Source organism: Oreochromis niloticus, unplaced genomic scaffold (genome assembly GCF_001858045.2).
Source record: "Oreochromis niloticus isolate F11D_XX unplaced genomic scaffold, O_niloticus_UMD_NMBU tig00007257_pilon, whole genome shotgun sequence".
In the NCBI taxonomy this organism is placed as follows: Eukaryota; Metazoa; Chordata; class Actinopteri; order Cichliformes; family Cichlidae; genus Oreochromis; species Oreochromis niloticus.
In genome coordinates, this window is record NW_020328448.1 from 10,547 (window position 1) to 29,034 (window position 18,488).

Genomic DNA, 18,488 nt, shown 5'->3' on the forward strand with positions numbered 1-18,488 from the left:
TCATGCCAGTCTGGGCAAACATCTGGACACAGTTGGCCAAAAACACAAGTATTCTGTACTGAAACATGATTCAATAAATGTAAGGAAACTTTCTTAGCTGCAATGCTGCACCTGATGTAATGCAGGAGATCTGCATAAAGCGGAGCAATGACGTTCTGTTTCAAAGACTCATTCCAGCCTGATTTCTTACTCTTCCCATCTTCTTTCCAAAGGCTTCTCCTGGCAGAATCAACCTCAAAGTTTCCATTGACATGTACTGGCAGTCCAGTTTTCCCTGGCAAAGGAAGTGAACAAAAGGCTTCTCCTTTAAAATCCATGACGCTGGATCCATTTTTGTTCACATGTGCAGCTAATGATGCTTGGGGAAGTTTTTCTGATAGTTTTAATTCAAAGCTGTCTTTGAAGGAGCCAAACTGTTCTGCAACAATCCACTTACTTTGTCTTTTATCTGAGGTGGAAATTGCAGTTTCATAGAAAGTCTTGTGTGGTGGTGTTTTGTCTGATTTCAGTGCATTTGTAGATGTTTGATAAAAGCATCTTTTTCTTCCCGACTTTTCTGTGGCAGATTTTTTCAACCTCAAAGATGGTTTAAGTCCTGTTGAATCTTCACTGATTTCATGGACTTTGATTTTGCAGATGTTTTTCAGAAAGAGAATTAGTCCTTCAGGATCTTCAGACAGGGCAGAGCACAGTTCTTTCATGTCGCGGTCAGTGACTCCTTGCTGTGATATTTTGGAGGTATTTGCATTTGTACCCATTCTCAGAGGTAATCTGAACATGGTGCCCTCTTTAAGAGAGAATTTGTCTGGAAGAAATGATTTGTAGACATCTACGTACATTTCTTTGAAAGTGTCAGCTAGTTTATAGCCAATGCCATATCGTTCGTTATTTGAAGTTTTTTCAATGTATTTTGATTGGGGTCAGAAATGCAAAGTACTTTATCTCCTGTAAGGATCGAAGGACAGTCAGTCAGATGGTAAACAGAGTTGAATCCAACTCCGTACTTCCCTATCTTCCCTGGGTGTTGTGCTTTCCTCCCTCTCCCAGCTGTTGAATTCCCTTAATGTCAGCATCAGAAAACACTTTGTTGTTGAACACACAAAGTGCTGGACCCTGGAGATTGTTCCATTTCTTCCCAAATGTTTTTTCTTTCCCATGTTGTCTTTTGTCCCAGATGAAGTGAATTTCTGTTGCTTCTGCATCATCAGCATTTTGGATGAGCTCTTTAAGGATATCCTTCTTTGATGGATAGGCTGAAATTATGTTTTTAATACGAACAGTCAGCTGTTCCTGCTGTTCAAACTCAAAAGCAAATGGTGACATGTCATCAACTATGTGGGTTTCCAGAGAATGATGCCTTGTTGTTTTGATTCCAAGGTGGCGAGCCATAGGTCGTGGGATATTCTCGTGACACAATGTGACACCTGAAGTTAGTGGCATCCATGGGCTGTCATTGTAAAATAGCTCACTAGCAAACTGCAAAACTCCACACTCATTGGGTATCAGACAGTCATCTGTGATTTTGACTTTGGCCTCAAAAATCCCTTTGTTTAAAATTGTGAAGACAACTGAGAGATCACTCTCTGGTAGGGGCTGGTTTCCATGTTGAGCTTTTAATTCCTGCAACACAGTTAGAAGCTGAGTGGTTGTGAATTGTTTTTCAACACCTATACATGTCCAGAGGTTCCTGAAGCTTGTGAAGGCAGCTGGAAGTACGTGGAGATAGGGCTTTGCTTCAGATTGCCCGTTCTCAGCTACACGATCAACATTCACAAATGTATCGCCAATGAGGATGAATGGAAATGAATTTGCTTGTTGTGAAATGTAAGAGGTATTTCCAGAGTCCCAGATCCACTGATCCAGACACTTATAGCACTCAAATGCTATTTTGTAAAGCATGGCTCTGTCAATGGAGTGTGCTTGTTTGCTTCCTTCATGCAGCTGCTGGAGCACCACCTCTGGCTTCGGAGTGCTGTTCACGCCCAAGATCTGTAGGACTGGATCACTGTGGTGTATTTTCAAATTACTATTATCCAGCACTGGTTGTGTCATGTTAACGAGAAGGGAGCATTTGTCACTAAAAACATCAATGGGCCTTTTAAGTGTTACATTTCCTTCCATTTTTGCATCACCAGGTGAATATGCTGGAAGAAATGCAGTTGTCCTCAGTGTTTTCCAGTGGTGAGAGTCTTCATCATAAATGTGATTGTTCATCAGTTCAAAAAGGCACTTCAAGTGGACAAATGCTTTATTTTTGTCAATGCTCCAGGTTTTATTAATTGTGCCTGCTTTCTCTGTGATATCTTCCAATGGGAGATGATCATTTGCCATACCGAGTTCCAACAAACGCTGAATCCTTTTTGGAGATCTGAAGTCATTTTCGGATCCATCAAGCAAGCGTCCCTCTTTTGGTTCAAACAGACAGGCCACTTTCCCTGATGGATTTACAAGTTTCCTGACATGTTGGAGCTGTCCATCCTTTGTGGGTATGCATGGATGGCAGAGCAGCAGATTGTCAATTTCTTTGATATGAAGGTCAATAGCATGCAGCACAAGGGTATCTCTACTCTTCGAGTCCATTGTAGTTAGGTTACTGAACACTGCTTCTCTGTAGAACTTCTCCCAGTTCCAGGTCCTGTTTTGTAAAACCTTTTCTAGGCCAGCCTGTTTGAAGCTATTTCTCAGCCACAGTGGAAGAGGAACAACATGGTTGGGTCCTTTTGCATATTTCTTGCAAACTTGAACTGCAAGGTCACCAATCTTTTCATCATTTTCAATGCTCTCATGTAGAAATATGGCATTGTTCATTGAGAACCATTGTTCTCCATCACTAAAGAGCTCTGGACCGACAGAGTCATCAACAATGGTTGAGTAAAGTGCATCCACTAAAGGCTTGAAAGTTTCAGTCACTTTCTCTCTCTCAGGCCAAAAGGTGTGATAACAGTAACTCACCAGCTGCTTATCTTCTGATATTTTCTTTAGCGCCTTGAGTACAGTAACATATGCTGTCACTACTGGATCCTGAAGGAGAGCTTTGTTCCAGTCATTTTTCACTCCAGTTTCCCACAGAGCTTTTCGGTTGCTTGTCACCGCAAATGTGCCATTTACATTGACAGGAAGACCTGTGTGAATGGGAAGAGGAAGGAAGCAAAAGGCCTGTCCAACAAGATCTGTTTGTAATGTGGTGAATTTTCCAGTTTCTGGATCATTTTGCAAAGGCACAGCAATCCCTCCAATGGGCAAAGAGAAACTGGCTTGCTTGTTTTTCTGAAGGGCCATTTTCAAGGACTCATCTGTCCCAAAGCAGTTGTACAGGAGCCAGAACTGAAGTTTAGTTTCATTAGACAGCTGACTGGATATTTGGATAATTCTGACTGTGCAAGATTCAATTAGTCCTTTGCATTTACCATCAAGTTTCATTAGTGATTTCTCAGCATGACGTTGCTTGGACACACTGCTGTCATCAGGAATCTCCATTGCACTCACAGTGGTTTTGGACACAGAGAAGATGGTCTCTATTTCATTATCTCTTGGTGGAGTTGATCCATTGTGTGGGATATTTTGGAGGGATAATGTAATGATGTTCTTTAAAAAAAGCAGATGGGTTTGTGAATTCTTAGAAAAGAGATGTTGAAAATCAAGGATATTGTGTTTTTGATACACTTTTGGGTTTATTTCTGATTTGGCAGCCTCTTCTTCACTTCGGAAAGGTAGTTTGATCAGAGTTCCTGGATAGGGTTCAGGAGGACTTTTTCTGGTAAAATTACAGTCAAAAATGTTTTCATATGATCCAAACTGACCAGGAAAACAATGAAAGAGTCGCTGTTGAGAGAGATCGAGCTTGATTCCGGGATTTGATTTATGTTTGATATGTTTTGTGAGATGAGTAACATTTGGATCAAGTATGAGAAGACTGTTGCCACTAAGGATGGAGGGGACATCTGTCACATGATACACAGTGTTGAATCCAAGTCCAAACTTTCCAATTTTTTCTGCTTTGTTTTCCTTTGAGGCTGAGCCAACTCTGGCAATATTTTTCCAATCCTCTGCTGTAAACTGCTCATTATTGAAAGCCCAAAGACAAGGTCCCTGACAAAGAGCCATGTCAGGGTCAATCAGGCTTTCAGGGGCATCTCTGTGTACTCTGAAATCCACCAAGAACTTGCAAACATCTGCCCCAGCATCCTCTGCATTCTGGATGAGCTCTTTGAAGATGTCACTGTCTTCATCGTACTCTTTAAGAATGTTTTTTATCCTCATTGTTATTGGTTCAGATTGTCCACACTGCTCTATTCCTATCTCCTCTGGATCAAGGATGTGGGTACTGAGAAAACGAATTTCCAGCCATTCAGCGGCTGCTTTTGGAATTTCCTCATGTATGACATAAATGTCCTCTTCTCTGCAGTTTAGTTCTTTTAGTCCATTTTTGCTTACATCACAGAAAAGAGCTGTTGATCGTGGTTTAAGGGTAAATTTTCCTCCCTCAGCAATAACTGGCACTGGGATGTCATCCTGAACTGTTTTCTTCTCTTTCCAGAGCCAGTTGAGAATTTCTATTGACACTTTGACCTCTGAGGAACTTGCAAATGGCACTTGTCTTGCTTCAATTGTTTGCTGGATGGAGTACAGAATGCCCAAAATGTCTTCACTGGAAAGTACTTTTCTCAGGCCAAACCTCTGGAACAATGTTCTGTATGGCAAAAATTCACTTGGCACCTTCCCAATGTAAGAACTCAGATCTAGATTATTTGGGTATTCAAGAACCAGATCCTGGGGTGCAACAAACTGGTTGTGAGTCCATAGCCAGCATGTCTCCTTGCTCATCATTGTAACAAATACAGAGACATTGTCTTGCATGTGTTTGTAAATGCTGTGCAGCTGTCTTTTGAAGTCTACATCTGTGTCAGGATTAACCATTTCCAGTGCTTTTGATTTCAAGACTGACAGATTTTCAATCACTTTTTCAGGTGGTGGTAGGTCTTTGAGACCAAATCTGTTGCTAACTCTGTCACTGAGCTTCCCTGTTAGTGGCATTACATGTCCAACAATGTCCTTATACACAGAATGTCTTATTTCATTTGGGCAAAACAAACAATACTTCTGAGATTTATCACTGAATTTTTGGTCACTTCCAGGTTGTTCACATGGGATCCATTTAAGCATTTTGAGGCAATGAATTTGTTTGTGAGAAAACTTTGACAGTAAATCATTACTTTCCAACATTTCCAACAGAACCTGAGCTCTTCTTAGAGCCTCAGTTTGTGAGTTCACACACAGTTTGTCAGTCAGGGTGGCAGCATGTAGCAAATGTTCAGGTGAGACATCTATCTCTTTATTCAGTAATCCGATTTCTGTTAAGCTTTCCAGCATCTGCAGTGAATGAGTGTATGAAGGCGGTGGAAAGAAGTGTGACTCAAAGATGACTTTAAAAGTCTGAATTCTTGGATCAAAAAAGTCAGATGCCTTTTTCAGCTGTCCATTCACCTCAATGAAGCTCAAGTCCTTACAGCTACATTTCAGGGATTCGTTTTGTGAGAAAAGCACCTTACCATGCTGTAAAACCCAAGTCATTGTTTTTTTAGTGTTGTCACTGCTACAAGCGCCTTTCCTTATGCTGCCAACAAGAACATTGGCTGCTTCGGCGGTGTCCAAGAGATGAACTTTGAGCAGCTGTAACAGTCTGCGGTCAGTCTCAGTAGAACACTGGATTATGGAATCAGGCATAGGGAGCTCTGTTGGTACTGTTAGGCCTGAGATCAGAAGCACAGCTTGTTTTGATTGAGCTGCAACACTGAATCCTTTCATGGTTTGAAACAAAGGCAACCTCAAGAGAAAATCTTTCTCTGTTTTTGAGAGAGAATCCAGACAAGACAGATAGTCTTTTAGTTCATTGCGTGCTGTGTGAGAGGCAGATGTGAGTTCTGTGACAAGATGCTGGAAATCTAAATTCATCAGGACCTTCAAAACACTCCTTGGAGATGGGTACAGCACGTACGAGTCAAGGTCTACATGCTTGAGCCACTCATTTCCTCTCACCACTGTCCCACCAACTTTGTTCACCAGCTGAGCTATTCGGTCTGGCAAATTCAGCTGTTTACTTTTCTGAAAGATCAGAGTTGTGCTCTGCTGTAGTTTTGCTACTGATACAGTCTGACTGCAAGACAGAGGACTAACTGGTATTAGAGGTATGCCAGTGAAAGGACTTAACTCGTTAAAATGACTGTTGAGAAAGCTCCAGAATTCTTGAAACCAGTCTGAAGGTGGATGCTGACTGTTGTTGTTGTCCCATGTAACAAGGTTCTTCCCTGTCTGCTTCCAGTCTGGTGGCAAATATCGTCTTGCATATTCAGCCAAATGGGATGCATCAATGTTGATGACCTTGAAGAAATCTGAAGAGCAGATTAAAAAGATTTTTTTTTTTTAAAGATAAGAATAAATGTGTGTGCTAAAATGTGTAGCTGTGTACAAATGACTCTGTATTGTTTAAAATTACTTTGACTTACTTCTTCTGGCCAGTTCTTTCAGATGGGCACTGCAGGCTGGAGTCAGATCATGTGGGATGAACAAGGGTTTACAGAATGGCAGCAAGACTCTATAAAAAAGTGTAATGGATTCTGTCGATCAAACTGTTAAGAGTTCATTCAGTATAGAAATATTCCTGAACCTTCCAAATATTCAGTTACAATCAATATGTGAATAACACATAAAAATGGCAACTTTAGTCATAATGAATATAACATTTATTTTAAATATTGATAGATGTATGGAAACCCTACCTTGGAAATTCATGGCTGTCAATCAAAGCAGTGTCTTCCTCTTTGTATGTGAAAGATCTGAAAGAGCCATCACTGAGTGGAAGGAGGTGAAGACCCTCAAGTTCTTTGTATTGTTCATCACCCAAAATGTACTCCAAAAGACTGAGTTTGTCGTCTTTGGTGATGTTATCCACGCCGGTCCTGTGGAGAATGTCCCTGAGGAATGCTGGAGTCACATGTTTTAGGGTAGTAGGGTTTGGGTAGGCCTCATTTATGGCCTTTGCAACACTAGCTGGTAAAGTGACAAGATTTTCTCCAGATGACACTAAAGCCCTTTTAATGGCAGACAATATGTTGGTGCTTGTTGGGCCATTGCAGGGGAAAACAGCTTCTGATGGAGAGATAAACTGTGTTTCATCTTTAGCAAGAGAGAGGATGGCCACGTTCTGTCTGAATAAGTGATGAAAAACATCCAGAGTGAGAGCATGCCATTTGTCTTTGTGTTGTATCTGAGTGAGATCTGGCCACAGATTGTACACAGAGGAAACGGGGAGGATAGATTTTTGGGCAAGTTTAATGGCATCTTGAATGATCTTGATGTATGCTTGTGGAAACACCTTCTTCATCAGCATTTCATTCCACAATGCATGTTCATCATGTCTCTGGTCTTCCTCTTGCCATTTGATGTGTCTTCTATTGTCTGTGAGGCCAAAGCATGCATTGACATAAACTGGGAGTCCTGTCTTATTGGATTCATTGTTTGGAAGGGGGAGAAAGCAGCTCAGTCTGCTCTGGCTACAGTCTCTCTTCTCACCACAGGGGAATGCCAGGTCAACTTGAGGTAAAAAGCTCAACTTCTTTGTAAGCAAATCAAGATCTTCGGCAACGCCCTCTTTCATGGTACATGTTGTCAGAAGCCACTTTGTCTCTTTTTGGTCTTCTGAACTCACAGTTATAACTTTGAACCTTGTTAGACCCTCAGTGACTGACTCCTCTTCTGACTCCAAAACACCATCTGTGGGAACTGAAGATTTCACTTCAAGTCTGGTGTTAACAGCTCCATCTTCACTAATATGTAACAAGGACACGGAGGTGACATTTTTCAAGAAGAGGAGGCTCAAATCTGCATCTGCAATGAAGCTATCAAAAAGCTCAACCACTTTATCTGAGTCATACAGATTATCAGAAATTTCTGATGCTTCATTGCGTAAAGGAAATCTAAAAATTGTCCCATTGAAGTGCTGATCCTCCATGACAACTTTCGACCATCCATGTTCACACACAAGTGAGACTATATCTCTAAATGGTTGAAACTGATCACTCATATTCAACAGAACTTCTTGGTCTTCAGCATCATCCAAAGACCACTGAAATCCTCCATTTCTCTCTCCAAATACTTTTTCTTGGGGATCCATCATGCCAAGGTGGCCTGAACTGAATATACTTGGCACATCTATGAACAAAGTAAAGATATGCTACTGTCAATTGTTTATTTAAAAAAAACCTTACTCTTATCAAGTGTGATTACTACACATAGTTTCACCTGTTATGTGGTAAACAGAGTTGAAGCCGATTCCAAACCTCCCGACTTTGTTCGGGTCGTCACGCTTGACACTCCTTCCAGCCATCTGAATTCCTCCCCAGTCGTCCTCAGTGAATGCGGCATTGTTGTAGGCATAGAGAGCAGGACCTTCGTAAAAATAAAACATTCTTATGGCTTGGTGATAATACATAAAAAAAGAAAAAGAAAGACTGAAAAAAAGACTGACCCCCCCCCCCAAAACAATCTATTTTCCTTATTGTCTATTTTTTTCTTTCATTAACAGTTTTTCATGTAAAAAGTAAAAGAAACGTTAGAAATATATGGTTTTGAAAAAAGGTTGTTTATTTATTGTTATTCAATAAATACCTTGATATTTTCCCAGTTCTTCAGTCCAAAGGCTCTCAGTCCCATAGCTTCGCTCATCATGGATGAAAACCACTTTTGTGGCTTGAGCATCATCTGCATTTTGAATCAGTTCCTGGTTGACCAACAAAACCAACTATTAACAGAAGACAGCCAATGCAAGCTAGTAGGGCTGCAAAAATTCATCAAGTAATTTAATTCTAAAAAACATTCTCGACACAAATTCTTCTATGCTGTGTTTAACGCACGGCCCTGTAGCGCGCTCATTTGTCAAACAATGTAAATGCTAGCTTTTCAAAAATACTGATAACACAATAGCAGCAGTGATGCTGATGCTGGCACAGTTTAATGTGGAGCCAGAGTCTGTTTACACAGAGCAAAGAGTCAGAGCCGTTAGCGAGAACGGTGAGGTCAGGATGAGTGAAAGAAAACGCTTTTCTAGCGTCCAAAACAGCAGGGCTGTTCCTGTAATTACCATTAAAACCTTTACTGGAAAAAAGCTCCTGGGAGTTTAGTCTGACACCAGACTGGTAAAATCATCATTTAATTTCATAAAAACGATACCTTCAGCAAACAGGGGTGAGGCTAAAGGGGGAGATGGGGTGTACCTGACCTGAGGGTTTTTAAACTTACCTTTTAATAATGTCAGAAAATCTTCCAACAAGACAGAGTAAAGGTACATTTGTATTCCTTAGTTTAGTTTGTGATTGTGATTTGAGATTTTTATATATCTTTTGCATTTAAGAAACTGTTTTCTTTAAAAGCTAAAATTTCAATATAGATTTTATTTTATTTATTTTTTTACAGATTTTGTATGCAGTTAAACTTTAAAACATTGCAGTATGTAAAATGGAAACCAATGCACTGCTGGTTCTTTCTCTTTTGATTATTTATTATTGCTCATTAATAAGACAAAAGTATTTCCTATCAATTACTCGAATAATCAATTGAATAATCGATAGATTACTTGATCCCTAAAATAATTGATAGCCGCACCCCTACAAGCAATTTTGCCTTACTTTAGCAGGAAAGGTGACGTGAACAATGGTTTTGTTCCAAGAAGTGTCCCATCTCTCCTGTGAACCAGCATACCAAACCCTGAAAGCGACTCGTTTAAATGGGATCTAGCCCTGCTTTAATTAGCCATTTGGGTTTCCTACTGTAACATCAAAATGTGTACAATGAAAACATCTGTCTCAGTTTCTACTGTTAACATTTATTTGCTTCATCCATTTGCACATTGTTAATCAACTTTTTAATTATAATTCTTTGCTCGCCAACATACAATGAAAAACAAAAATCTTTTAAGCTTTATGACATAATTATTTTTTGTGTCAGTTTAACTCAGCGGAAATACTGAAAACTAAACAGTTGTGGTTGAAAGTTTACATACTCTCATCATGGTCGTGAATGCCATGGTAATTTGGGACTTTCCTGATTTCTTTGAACTGTTCTTTTTCCTCGGTGGAATAATTGTACAGCATATACTTTGAATTATTTAAAAAACAAGAATTGGATGCACAAGGTTGAATTTATTTTAGATTTTCTCTAATCCACAGAAGGCCAAAATATAATATATATATATATTATATACATACAGTCACTTAAATCTTTTAAGTGCTACTGAAGGTTCTACAGTGTCTTTTACAATGCCAGGGCCTATTAACTTCTTATCATCATTATTAAATCATGACTGACTACAACTGAAAGTTTACAGGATTTACATTTATTTCTTACAGACCTTGGTCTGTAAGAAGACCCAAAGACCCATTTTTGCCTTGCCCTGGACTTAGAGGGTGCCAACCAAGAAAAAAGCCCCTGCTCCAAAATTGGCACCTTCTGCTCAACTAAAATTTGCAGCTTCCCACAAGGACAAGCCAAATACATTCAGGAGAAAAGTTTTATTGTCAGACAAAACAAAGATTCTGGTATTTGGCCACAATGAAAAGCAGTGAAGGTGAGTCTTTCAAACAGAAGAACACTAATGTATATGGTGCTTATGCGGTGCAAGTGGTGCAAAACCTCAGAAAAAAAACAGAATTATAGTAATGCTTGCAGTCAACTTGCAGTTTACATCCATGTTTCCAATAATCCACTAATTTGATCCCTATCCAAGTCAAGTATCTGGGATAGAGAATATTGTTTGCAGTACAGATCTTGAAGCTCAAAAAACATGTTACATGTGCTCACGTTTGACTTGTAAAGTTGATTCCACACACAAGTTTATAGCTATGATAGCCAAAAGAGTTTTAAATATATTTGTTACTACAAAGAAACTGCATCCAAGCAGCAAAAAAGATCAAATAGTCACACAATTTTCACAAGGTACACATCTAGGATTAGTGTTGCAGTATTAAACAATGGCCAGAAGAGTGTTTTTTTAAATATCATGTTACTGTAAACCAGAAATTTGACCCTTTGGATATAAAATATCATCATTTCCTAAAACGCATCCATTTGTGTGAAATTTGGTCAAAATTAGTTTATGAGTTCTTCACACTATGAAAGTTGGACAGAACCACGGCGATATTAGTCACTGAAGTCTGTTATGAGGCCACAATCTTCGTGTTTTTTTGCTGTCATTATCTTGTTATTTTTTTTGGAAACTGGGTGTACAATGGTGTATCTTACTGTGAAAACAGTGTTTTTTAATAACAAGGAGTTAGCCCGTTAGCACAGACTAGATAACCCTCCTTTGTGACAGTTTAAATGATCAGATTATGATTTATTTAAAAATGATTTACAAAATGGACTTAATGGTTTTTTATCAGCAAGGTACAAAATGCCAAAATGAGTAACTGAGACCATTTATTCATTAGGAAAGCATTTACTGATCAGAGCCAAGGGACAGTTTCGAAACCGGATTTCTAAAGGACTGAAAATCCTTTGCAATCCCATGAAGTACTTTAAGAAGTAACTGATAAAATGGGCTTTTGGCAAACATTACACCAACCTTCAAAATTTGTCCGCCATCTGGATATCGACGTAGAATATCTTTCAAGTAGTCAATGAAGGGCGGTGCTGTGGCCCCAAAGAAGTCCTATAAAAAAGCAACAGTATCAGCAGAGAAATTAAAAAGCACTGAGTTTGAATTTAAATTAAACCAAAGTGAGTCCTCCTGATACACTGATTATAGGAAAGAGCTAATATTAAACAAGCTTGTGTATTTTACTTGTATTCTTAGCCATAAAGTTCTCAACTTTCAATCAGATAACAGCTTGTGATGAAATCAGAAAATACTTTATGGGACAATAAATTTAAAAGGGGCAGGTACTTGATGTAATTTGGATGATAAAACGTTGAATACGAACTTTGCATTTAGTATGTAATTGTAGGGAACTGGTTACAAATGTTTGAACTCATTCATGGAAATGACTGAAGATGTGCACTCAAAGACTAATAAAAACATTTCATATAGTGATTCAAATAATTACACACTGAGCAGTAATTCAATTCAATAAATAATTTGACCTACAAGTAAAATGAAAAAAATCACATTAGCGCCAAAAATATTAATATGCATCAGCACTTCCTACAGTACTATAGAGCCACATATTTTTTGCGTACAGTACTTCCTACAGAAGTACTGTTCTGTAGGATGTGCATAACAGTATTTCCTATTGTTTTATATACAGTAGGAAGAACTGTATACATTACATTAAAGGAAAAGCAAAGCAACTCACCGAGCTTTCTTCTTTGCTTTCAGACTCATTGTTCCAGGGTTGGTTCCTGTAAGAAATTCAAGGTATTGTGACACACTGGAAAGCAGAACAAAGTCATACAACATATCCTCCTGAGAACCAGCCTATTCGTTTATGTCCTCTGTAATAGACATTTGTTTTTTGGTCTATATCTTTTGACTTATTTGAGATATCCCACTAAGTCCTGATGTACTAAATAGAGGATATTCTGGGCTTTCCATTGATATCTCATGTGTTTGGGTGGCCTCTATTACCCCCAAAGAGGAAGGAAATATACACTATCGCTGAATAGCGGCCAACTTCCTCTTAATCAGTTTGAATTTAAAAAATCAAATATCAGCTACCTACACGCTGCATTGTTTTTAGATACAATGCAATGCTATGCAAACTAAACTATGAAGAGCCACACTTTGTACATACAGGGAGTGCAGAATTATTAGGCAAGTTGTATTTTGAGGAATAATTTTATTATTGAACAACAACCATGTTCTCAATGAACCCAAAAAACTCATTAATATCAAAGCTGAATGTTTTTGGAAGTAGTTTTTAGTTTGTTTTTAGTTTTAGCTCTTTTAGGGGGATATCTGTGTGTGCAGGTGACTATTACTGTGCATAATTATTAGGCAACTTAACAAAAAACAAATATATACCCATTTCAATTATTTATTTTTACCAGTGAAACCAATATAACATCTCCACATTCACAAATATACATTTCTGACATTCAAAAACAAAACAAAAACAAATCAGCGACCAATATAGCCACCTTTCTTTGCAAGGACACTCAAAAGCCTGCCATCCATGGATTCTGTCAGTGTTTTGATCTGTTCACCATCAACATTGCGTGTAGCAGCAACCACAGCCTCCCAGACACTGTTCAGAGAGGTGTACTGTTTTTTTTTGTTTGTTTTTTTTTGTCTGTCCCATTTGGTTCTTTAGCCGTCAGAATTGTTGTCTGAAGACCAACAAGGATACCAAATGGATTTATTTTGCCAAATGGATCATCATGGCATTGCCGTATTGGTCCATTTGATCAAACTTTGTTGTTATTATTTATTTTATTTTCAGTTGTTACAGATGGGACAGACATGACTGGGGGATAGGAAAGGGAGAAAGAAAGAGAGGAAGGAAAAGAAAAACAGAAGGGAAAAGGGACAGTGAGAAAGGGCACTTACAAAGACAAAGAGAAAAAAAAATCTCCTGGATCACCTGTTGAGAGAAAAAGAAGAGAAGACAAGCAAAAAAAACCAAACAAAAACAAAGCAACATACTAAACACAACACCATCACGTTAATCTAGCTAAGTGTGAACAGCAGTAAATACTAAATATTGAAAGTTGTTGTGCAGCACGCAGGACAGACAGCGCACAATGTGCTTTGAAGTAGCAGCTAAGAAAGGTGTAGTTTATGTCTACGAACAGTGAACACCCGTGTGCACACCTGTGTGGATCAACGTGCTTGTATACAAAAGGTTTCCCCATGTAACGGTCTGCTAGAGGGTGTGGAGGCCCATAGCCCCGTTCCCCAGGGCATGAAGCAGGCATGGAGGAGATCCAGGCTCCAGACATCCAGAGGCCCCAGAGTGCGAGAGCCCAAGGAGTACCACCGGAGGGGCATCCGTGCCACCTTCCTGGGAAGGGCTGAGGAGATCCCCAGACGAGGGGTCACCCAGTAGCCACGGAGCAGAAGCCAGAGGGGGCTGCACTGGCGTGCCCGCCGGCTCTGCCGGCAGCCAGCGGTGCCAGAGTGAACCGAGTTGCAGGCCCCGAGGCCGGAGGCCCGAGGGCCCCCTTTGCCCCGGAAGAGGCCTGACTGAGCGACAGGCACCAGGCCCCGCCAAGTAGCCACCGGGAGTGAGCTGCTGCATACCTGAGCGCCCAGCCCCGGACACCAAGAACCACCAATGCACCAACCCCTGAGGGCATCAGTTACCAGCAGGGAGTGTGGTGAGGGGAGATAGGCCTCCACACTTGGAGGGCCTGGGAGTACCCAGGGAGGTGGAGTCTAAGACCCGACCTGACATATAGACACAGACAAACAGGCACACACAGACATAAACATGCTTTCCCACCCTCATGCACACATATACAAACACTCAGCACTCACCCAACGTAGGGATAGACATACATAGACATGTACACACAATCATACTCCCCAAACATACTCTATGCCCCGGGTCCAGGTACCCTCGCCCCCAGAGGGGGAAACGGCACCCAGACCCAAGAGATGTCACCCTTTCCCCCGGGGTGGAGGCAAGCAGACCGCCCCAGGCTCCGCAGCAGCAGGGAGGTCAATCGGACGGCCAACACCTCCTCCCAGCCCCCCGCCCCGATGGCTAGTAGAGAACGGGGGTGTGTGAAGACCCCATACCTCCCTCCTCCCGCTCATGTGTAGTGTTGCTGCGTGTTGTTCTAAAGTGCATTTAAAATATGGGAGGGCATGGTGCTGCTGCCAGAGAGCAGCAGGTGTTAGCACGGCCCCTCCTGAGAACCCTCAATGTCTACATGGATTTAAAATTGAGAGGTGGGCACCGGCGCCAGAGGTAGGGTTGAATACACAGACCGTCCTCTGGACACCGTTAACGTGGTCACCCTCAAGGCCCTATATATATATGTGTGTGTGTGTGTTATGAGAGTGTGAATAATGTGGATGTCTAAGTTGTGAAATAAAATTGAGGCACAGGTGGCCAGAAGGGGACAGAGGGGGGGAATGCCTCCCCTGCACCCTGGTGACACACCCGCACCCCAAGGCCCTACCTGTGTGGGTGGGTGTGGTGGAGCGGGAAGAGGGAGGCAGCCGGGGATGGGGAGGAAAAGAAGGGAGGGGCAAGATGCCCCTCCTCAGGGCCAGCTCCCCGGCTGACCCCAGTAGGCACCCCCGTCCTCTAGTACCCACCAAGGCAAGGGAGCCCAGGCCCATCCAGACCGGGGCCTATGGCAGCAGCACCGCTAAGCCCCACAGGACCTGGGGAAGCCCACCCCACCCCACTGCAGAGGAAACTATACCCACCCCAACATTCAATCATCTCCAGACTACACAAGACAACAGACACCCAGGTTAGGTTTATTCTCCACCTCTCCTGTGTCTCTCCCCCACCTGCAGAGTGGACTTCTGCAAGGATGGAACAACCTCCCTGCCAGTTGAAGAGCCCCCCAGTTAGGCCGATGCACCAGAGGCCCCCTGCGCCAGGGCTGAGCCCCCGTGCACCCACCCGCCCACAACCTCGGCGACACACCGACGTGGACCGAAGCCCCCAAGGCCCAGCCAGAGCCCCATCACAGAGACGAAGCACCCCCGAACCCCAAGCCCCCCCGCCTGCCCCGGATCCACTCAGGGGCAGCCAGGCCACCAGGCCAGTAACCTACGTCCGCCAGTACAGACCATCCCCCAGCCCTGCTGCACGCAGCCACGAGGAGAACACCCTCTAAGAGCGACCAGAGCCACTAACCAGGTTATGACCACAAGCCCCCGGGTTGAGCCCTCCAGGGATAACGTCTCTAGGGGTTCTCCTGGCGCCCTAAGCCCATCCCAACCTCCACATCAACCACAATAGCGAAGGCAGGACCAAACCATGACCCCCCACCCCCACTAGGTGATGAAGCCGATCAAAGGAGCCCAAAGGGATTGATCAAATGTGGTGGCAGAGACTGTATCAAGACTAATGTGATCTATTAGATGGTTTTTATATTGATTAGAATTAAGATTATTTTTATTTTTCCAGTTAAGGAGGACCGTTTTCTTGGCAATGCATAGGGCTGTGCATACAATTCTTAGTTTTCAAAGAAATCACTATAAGTCCAAAATTATCATGACATTCATGCCCCTGTGTATGTAAACTTCTGAACACAACTGTATATTATTAGTGTTGAATTGTACTGTATTATATTTTCTTCCAACATTAAAGCACACAAAAAAGGCAACTCAGTACGGTCAAATGCAGAAGAACACTAATGTACATGGTGCTTATGTGGTGCAAGTGGTGCAAAACCTCAGAAAAAAACAGAATTATAGTAATGCTTGCAGTCAACTTGCAGTTTACATCCATGTTCCCAATAATCCACTAATTTGATCCCTATCCAAGTCAAGTATCTGGGATAGAGAATGTTGTTTGCGGTACAGATCTTGAAGCTCAAAAAACATGTTACATGTGCTCATGTTCGACTTGTAAAGTTGATTCCACACACAGGTTTATAGCTATGATAGCCAAAAGAGTTTTAAATATATTTGTTACTACAAAGAAACTGCATCCAAGCAGCAAAAAAGATCAAATAGTCACACAATTTTCACAAGGTACACATCTAGGATTAGTGTTGCAGTATTAAACAATGGCCAGAAGAGTGTTTTTTTAAATATCATGTTACTGTAAACCAGAAATTTGACCCTTTGGATATAAAATATCATCATTTCCTAAAACGTATCCATTTGTGTGAAATTTGGTCAAAATTAGTTTATGAGTTCTTCACACTATGAAAGTTGGACAGAACCACGGTGATATTAGTCACTGAAGTCTGTTATGAGGCCACAATCTTCGTGTTTTTTTGCTGTCATTATCTTGTTATTTTTTTTGGAAATTGGGTGTACAATGGTGTATCTTACTGTGAAAACAGTGTTTTTTAATAACAAGGAGTTAGCCCGTTAGCACAGACTAGATAACCCTCCTTTGTGACAGTTTAAATGATCAGATTATGATTTATTTAAAAATGATTTACAAAATGGACTTAATGGTTTTTTATCAGCAAGGTACAAAATGCCAAAATGAGTAACTGAGACCATTTATTCATTAGGAAAGCATTTACTGATCAGAGCCAAGGGACAGTTTCGAAACCGGATTTCTAAAGGACTGAAAATCCTTTTGCAACCCCATGAAGTACTTTAAGAAGTAACTGATAAAATGGGCTTTTGGCAAAACATTACACCAACCTTCAAAATTTGTCCGCCATCTGGATATCGACGTAGAATATCTTTCAAGTAGTCAATGAAGGGCGGTGCTGTGGCCCTGAAAGAAGTCCTATAAAAAAGCAACAGTATCAGCAGAGAAATTAAAAAGCACTGAGTTTGAATTTAAATTAAACCAAAGTGAGTCCTCCTGATACACTGATTATAGGAAAGAGCTAATATTAAACAAGCTTGTGTATTTTACTCGTATTCTTAGCCATAAAGTTCTCAACTTTCAATCAGATAACAGCTTGTGATGAAATCAGAAAATACTTTATGGGACAATAAATTTAAAAGGGGCAGGTACTTGATGTAATTTGGATGATAAAACGTTGAATACGAACTTTGCATTTAGTATGTAATTGTAGGGAACTGGTTACAAATGTTTGAACTCATTCATGGAAATGACTGAAGATGTGCACTCAAAGACTAATAAAAACATTTCATATAGTGATTCAAATAATTACACACTGAGCAGTAATTCAATTCAATAAATAATTTGACCTACAAGTAAAATGAAAAAATCACATTAGCGCCAAAAATATTAATATGCATCAGCACTTCCTACAGTACTATAGAGCCACATATTTTTGCGTACAGTACTTCCTACAGAAGTACTGTTCTGTAGGATGTGCATAACAGTATTTCCTATTGTTTTATATACAGTAGGAAGAACTGTATACATTACATAAAGGAAAAGCAAAGCAACTCACCGAGCTTTCTTCTTTGCTTTCAGACTCATTGTTCCAGGGTGGGTTCCTGTAAGAAATTCAAGGTATTGTGACACACTGGAAAGCAGAACAAAGTCATACAACATATCCTCCTGAGAACCAGCCTATTCGTTTATGTCCTCTGTAATAGACATTTGTTTTTTGGTCTATATCTTTTGACTTATTTGAGATATCCCACTAAGTCCTGATGTACTAAATAGAGGACATTCTAGGCTTTCCATTGATATCTCATGTGTTTGGGTGGCCTCTATTACCCCCAAAGAGGAAGGAAATATACACTATCGCTGAATAGCAGCCAACTTCCTGTTAATCAGCTTGAATTCAAAAAATCAAATATCAGCTACCTACACACGCTGCACTGTTTTTAGATACAATGCAATGCTATGCAAACTAAACTATGAAGAGCCACACTTTGTACATACAGGGAGTGCAGAATTATTAGGCAAGTTGTATTTTTGAGG

The 18,488-nt window shown here is 40.8% G+C and overlaps 1 protein-coding gene across 1 annotated transcript; it reads right to left on the reverse strand.

Annotated features, from left to right (window-relative positions):
- Nucleotides 1-12,215, reverse strand: LOC109200726 (sacsin-like). The gene is given in 10 exon segments (XM_019356330.2): nt 1-22; nt 577-913; nt 916-1,047; nt 1,050-6,389; nt 6,504-6,592; nt 6,777-8,208; nt 8,299-8,445; nt 8,665-8,776; nt 11,615-11,701; nt 12,198-12,215. Coding segments are annotated over 10 exon segments (7,716 nt in total).
- Between the last annotated feature and the right edge of the window lie 6,273 nt (nt 12,216-18,488).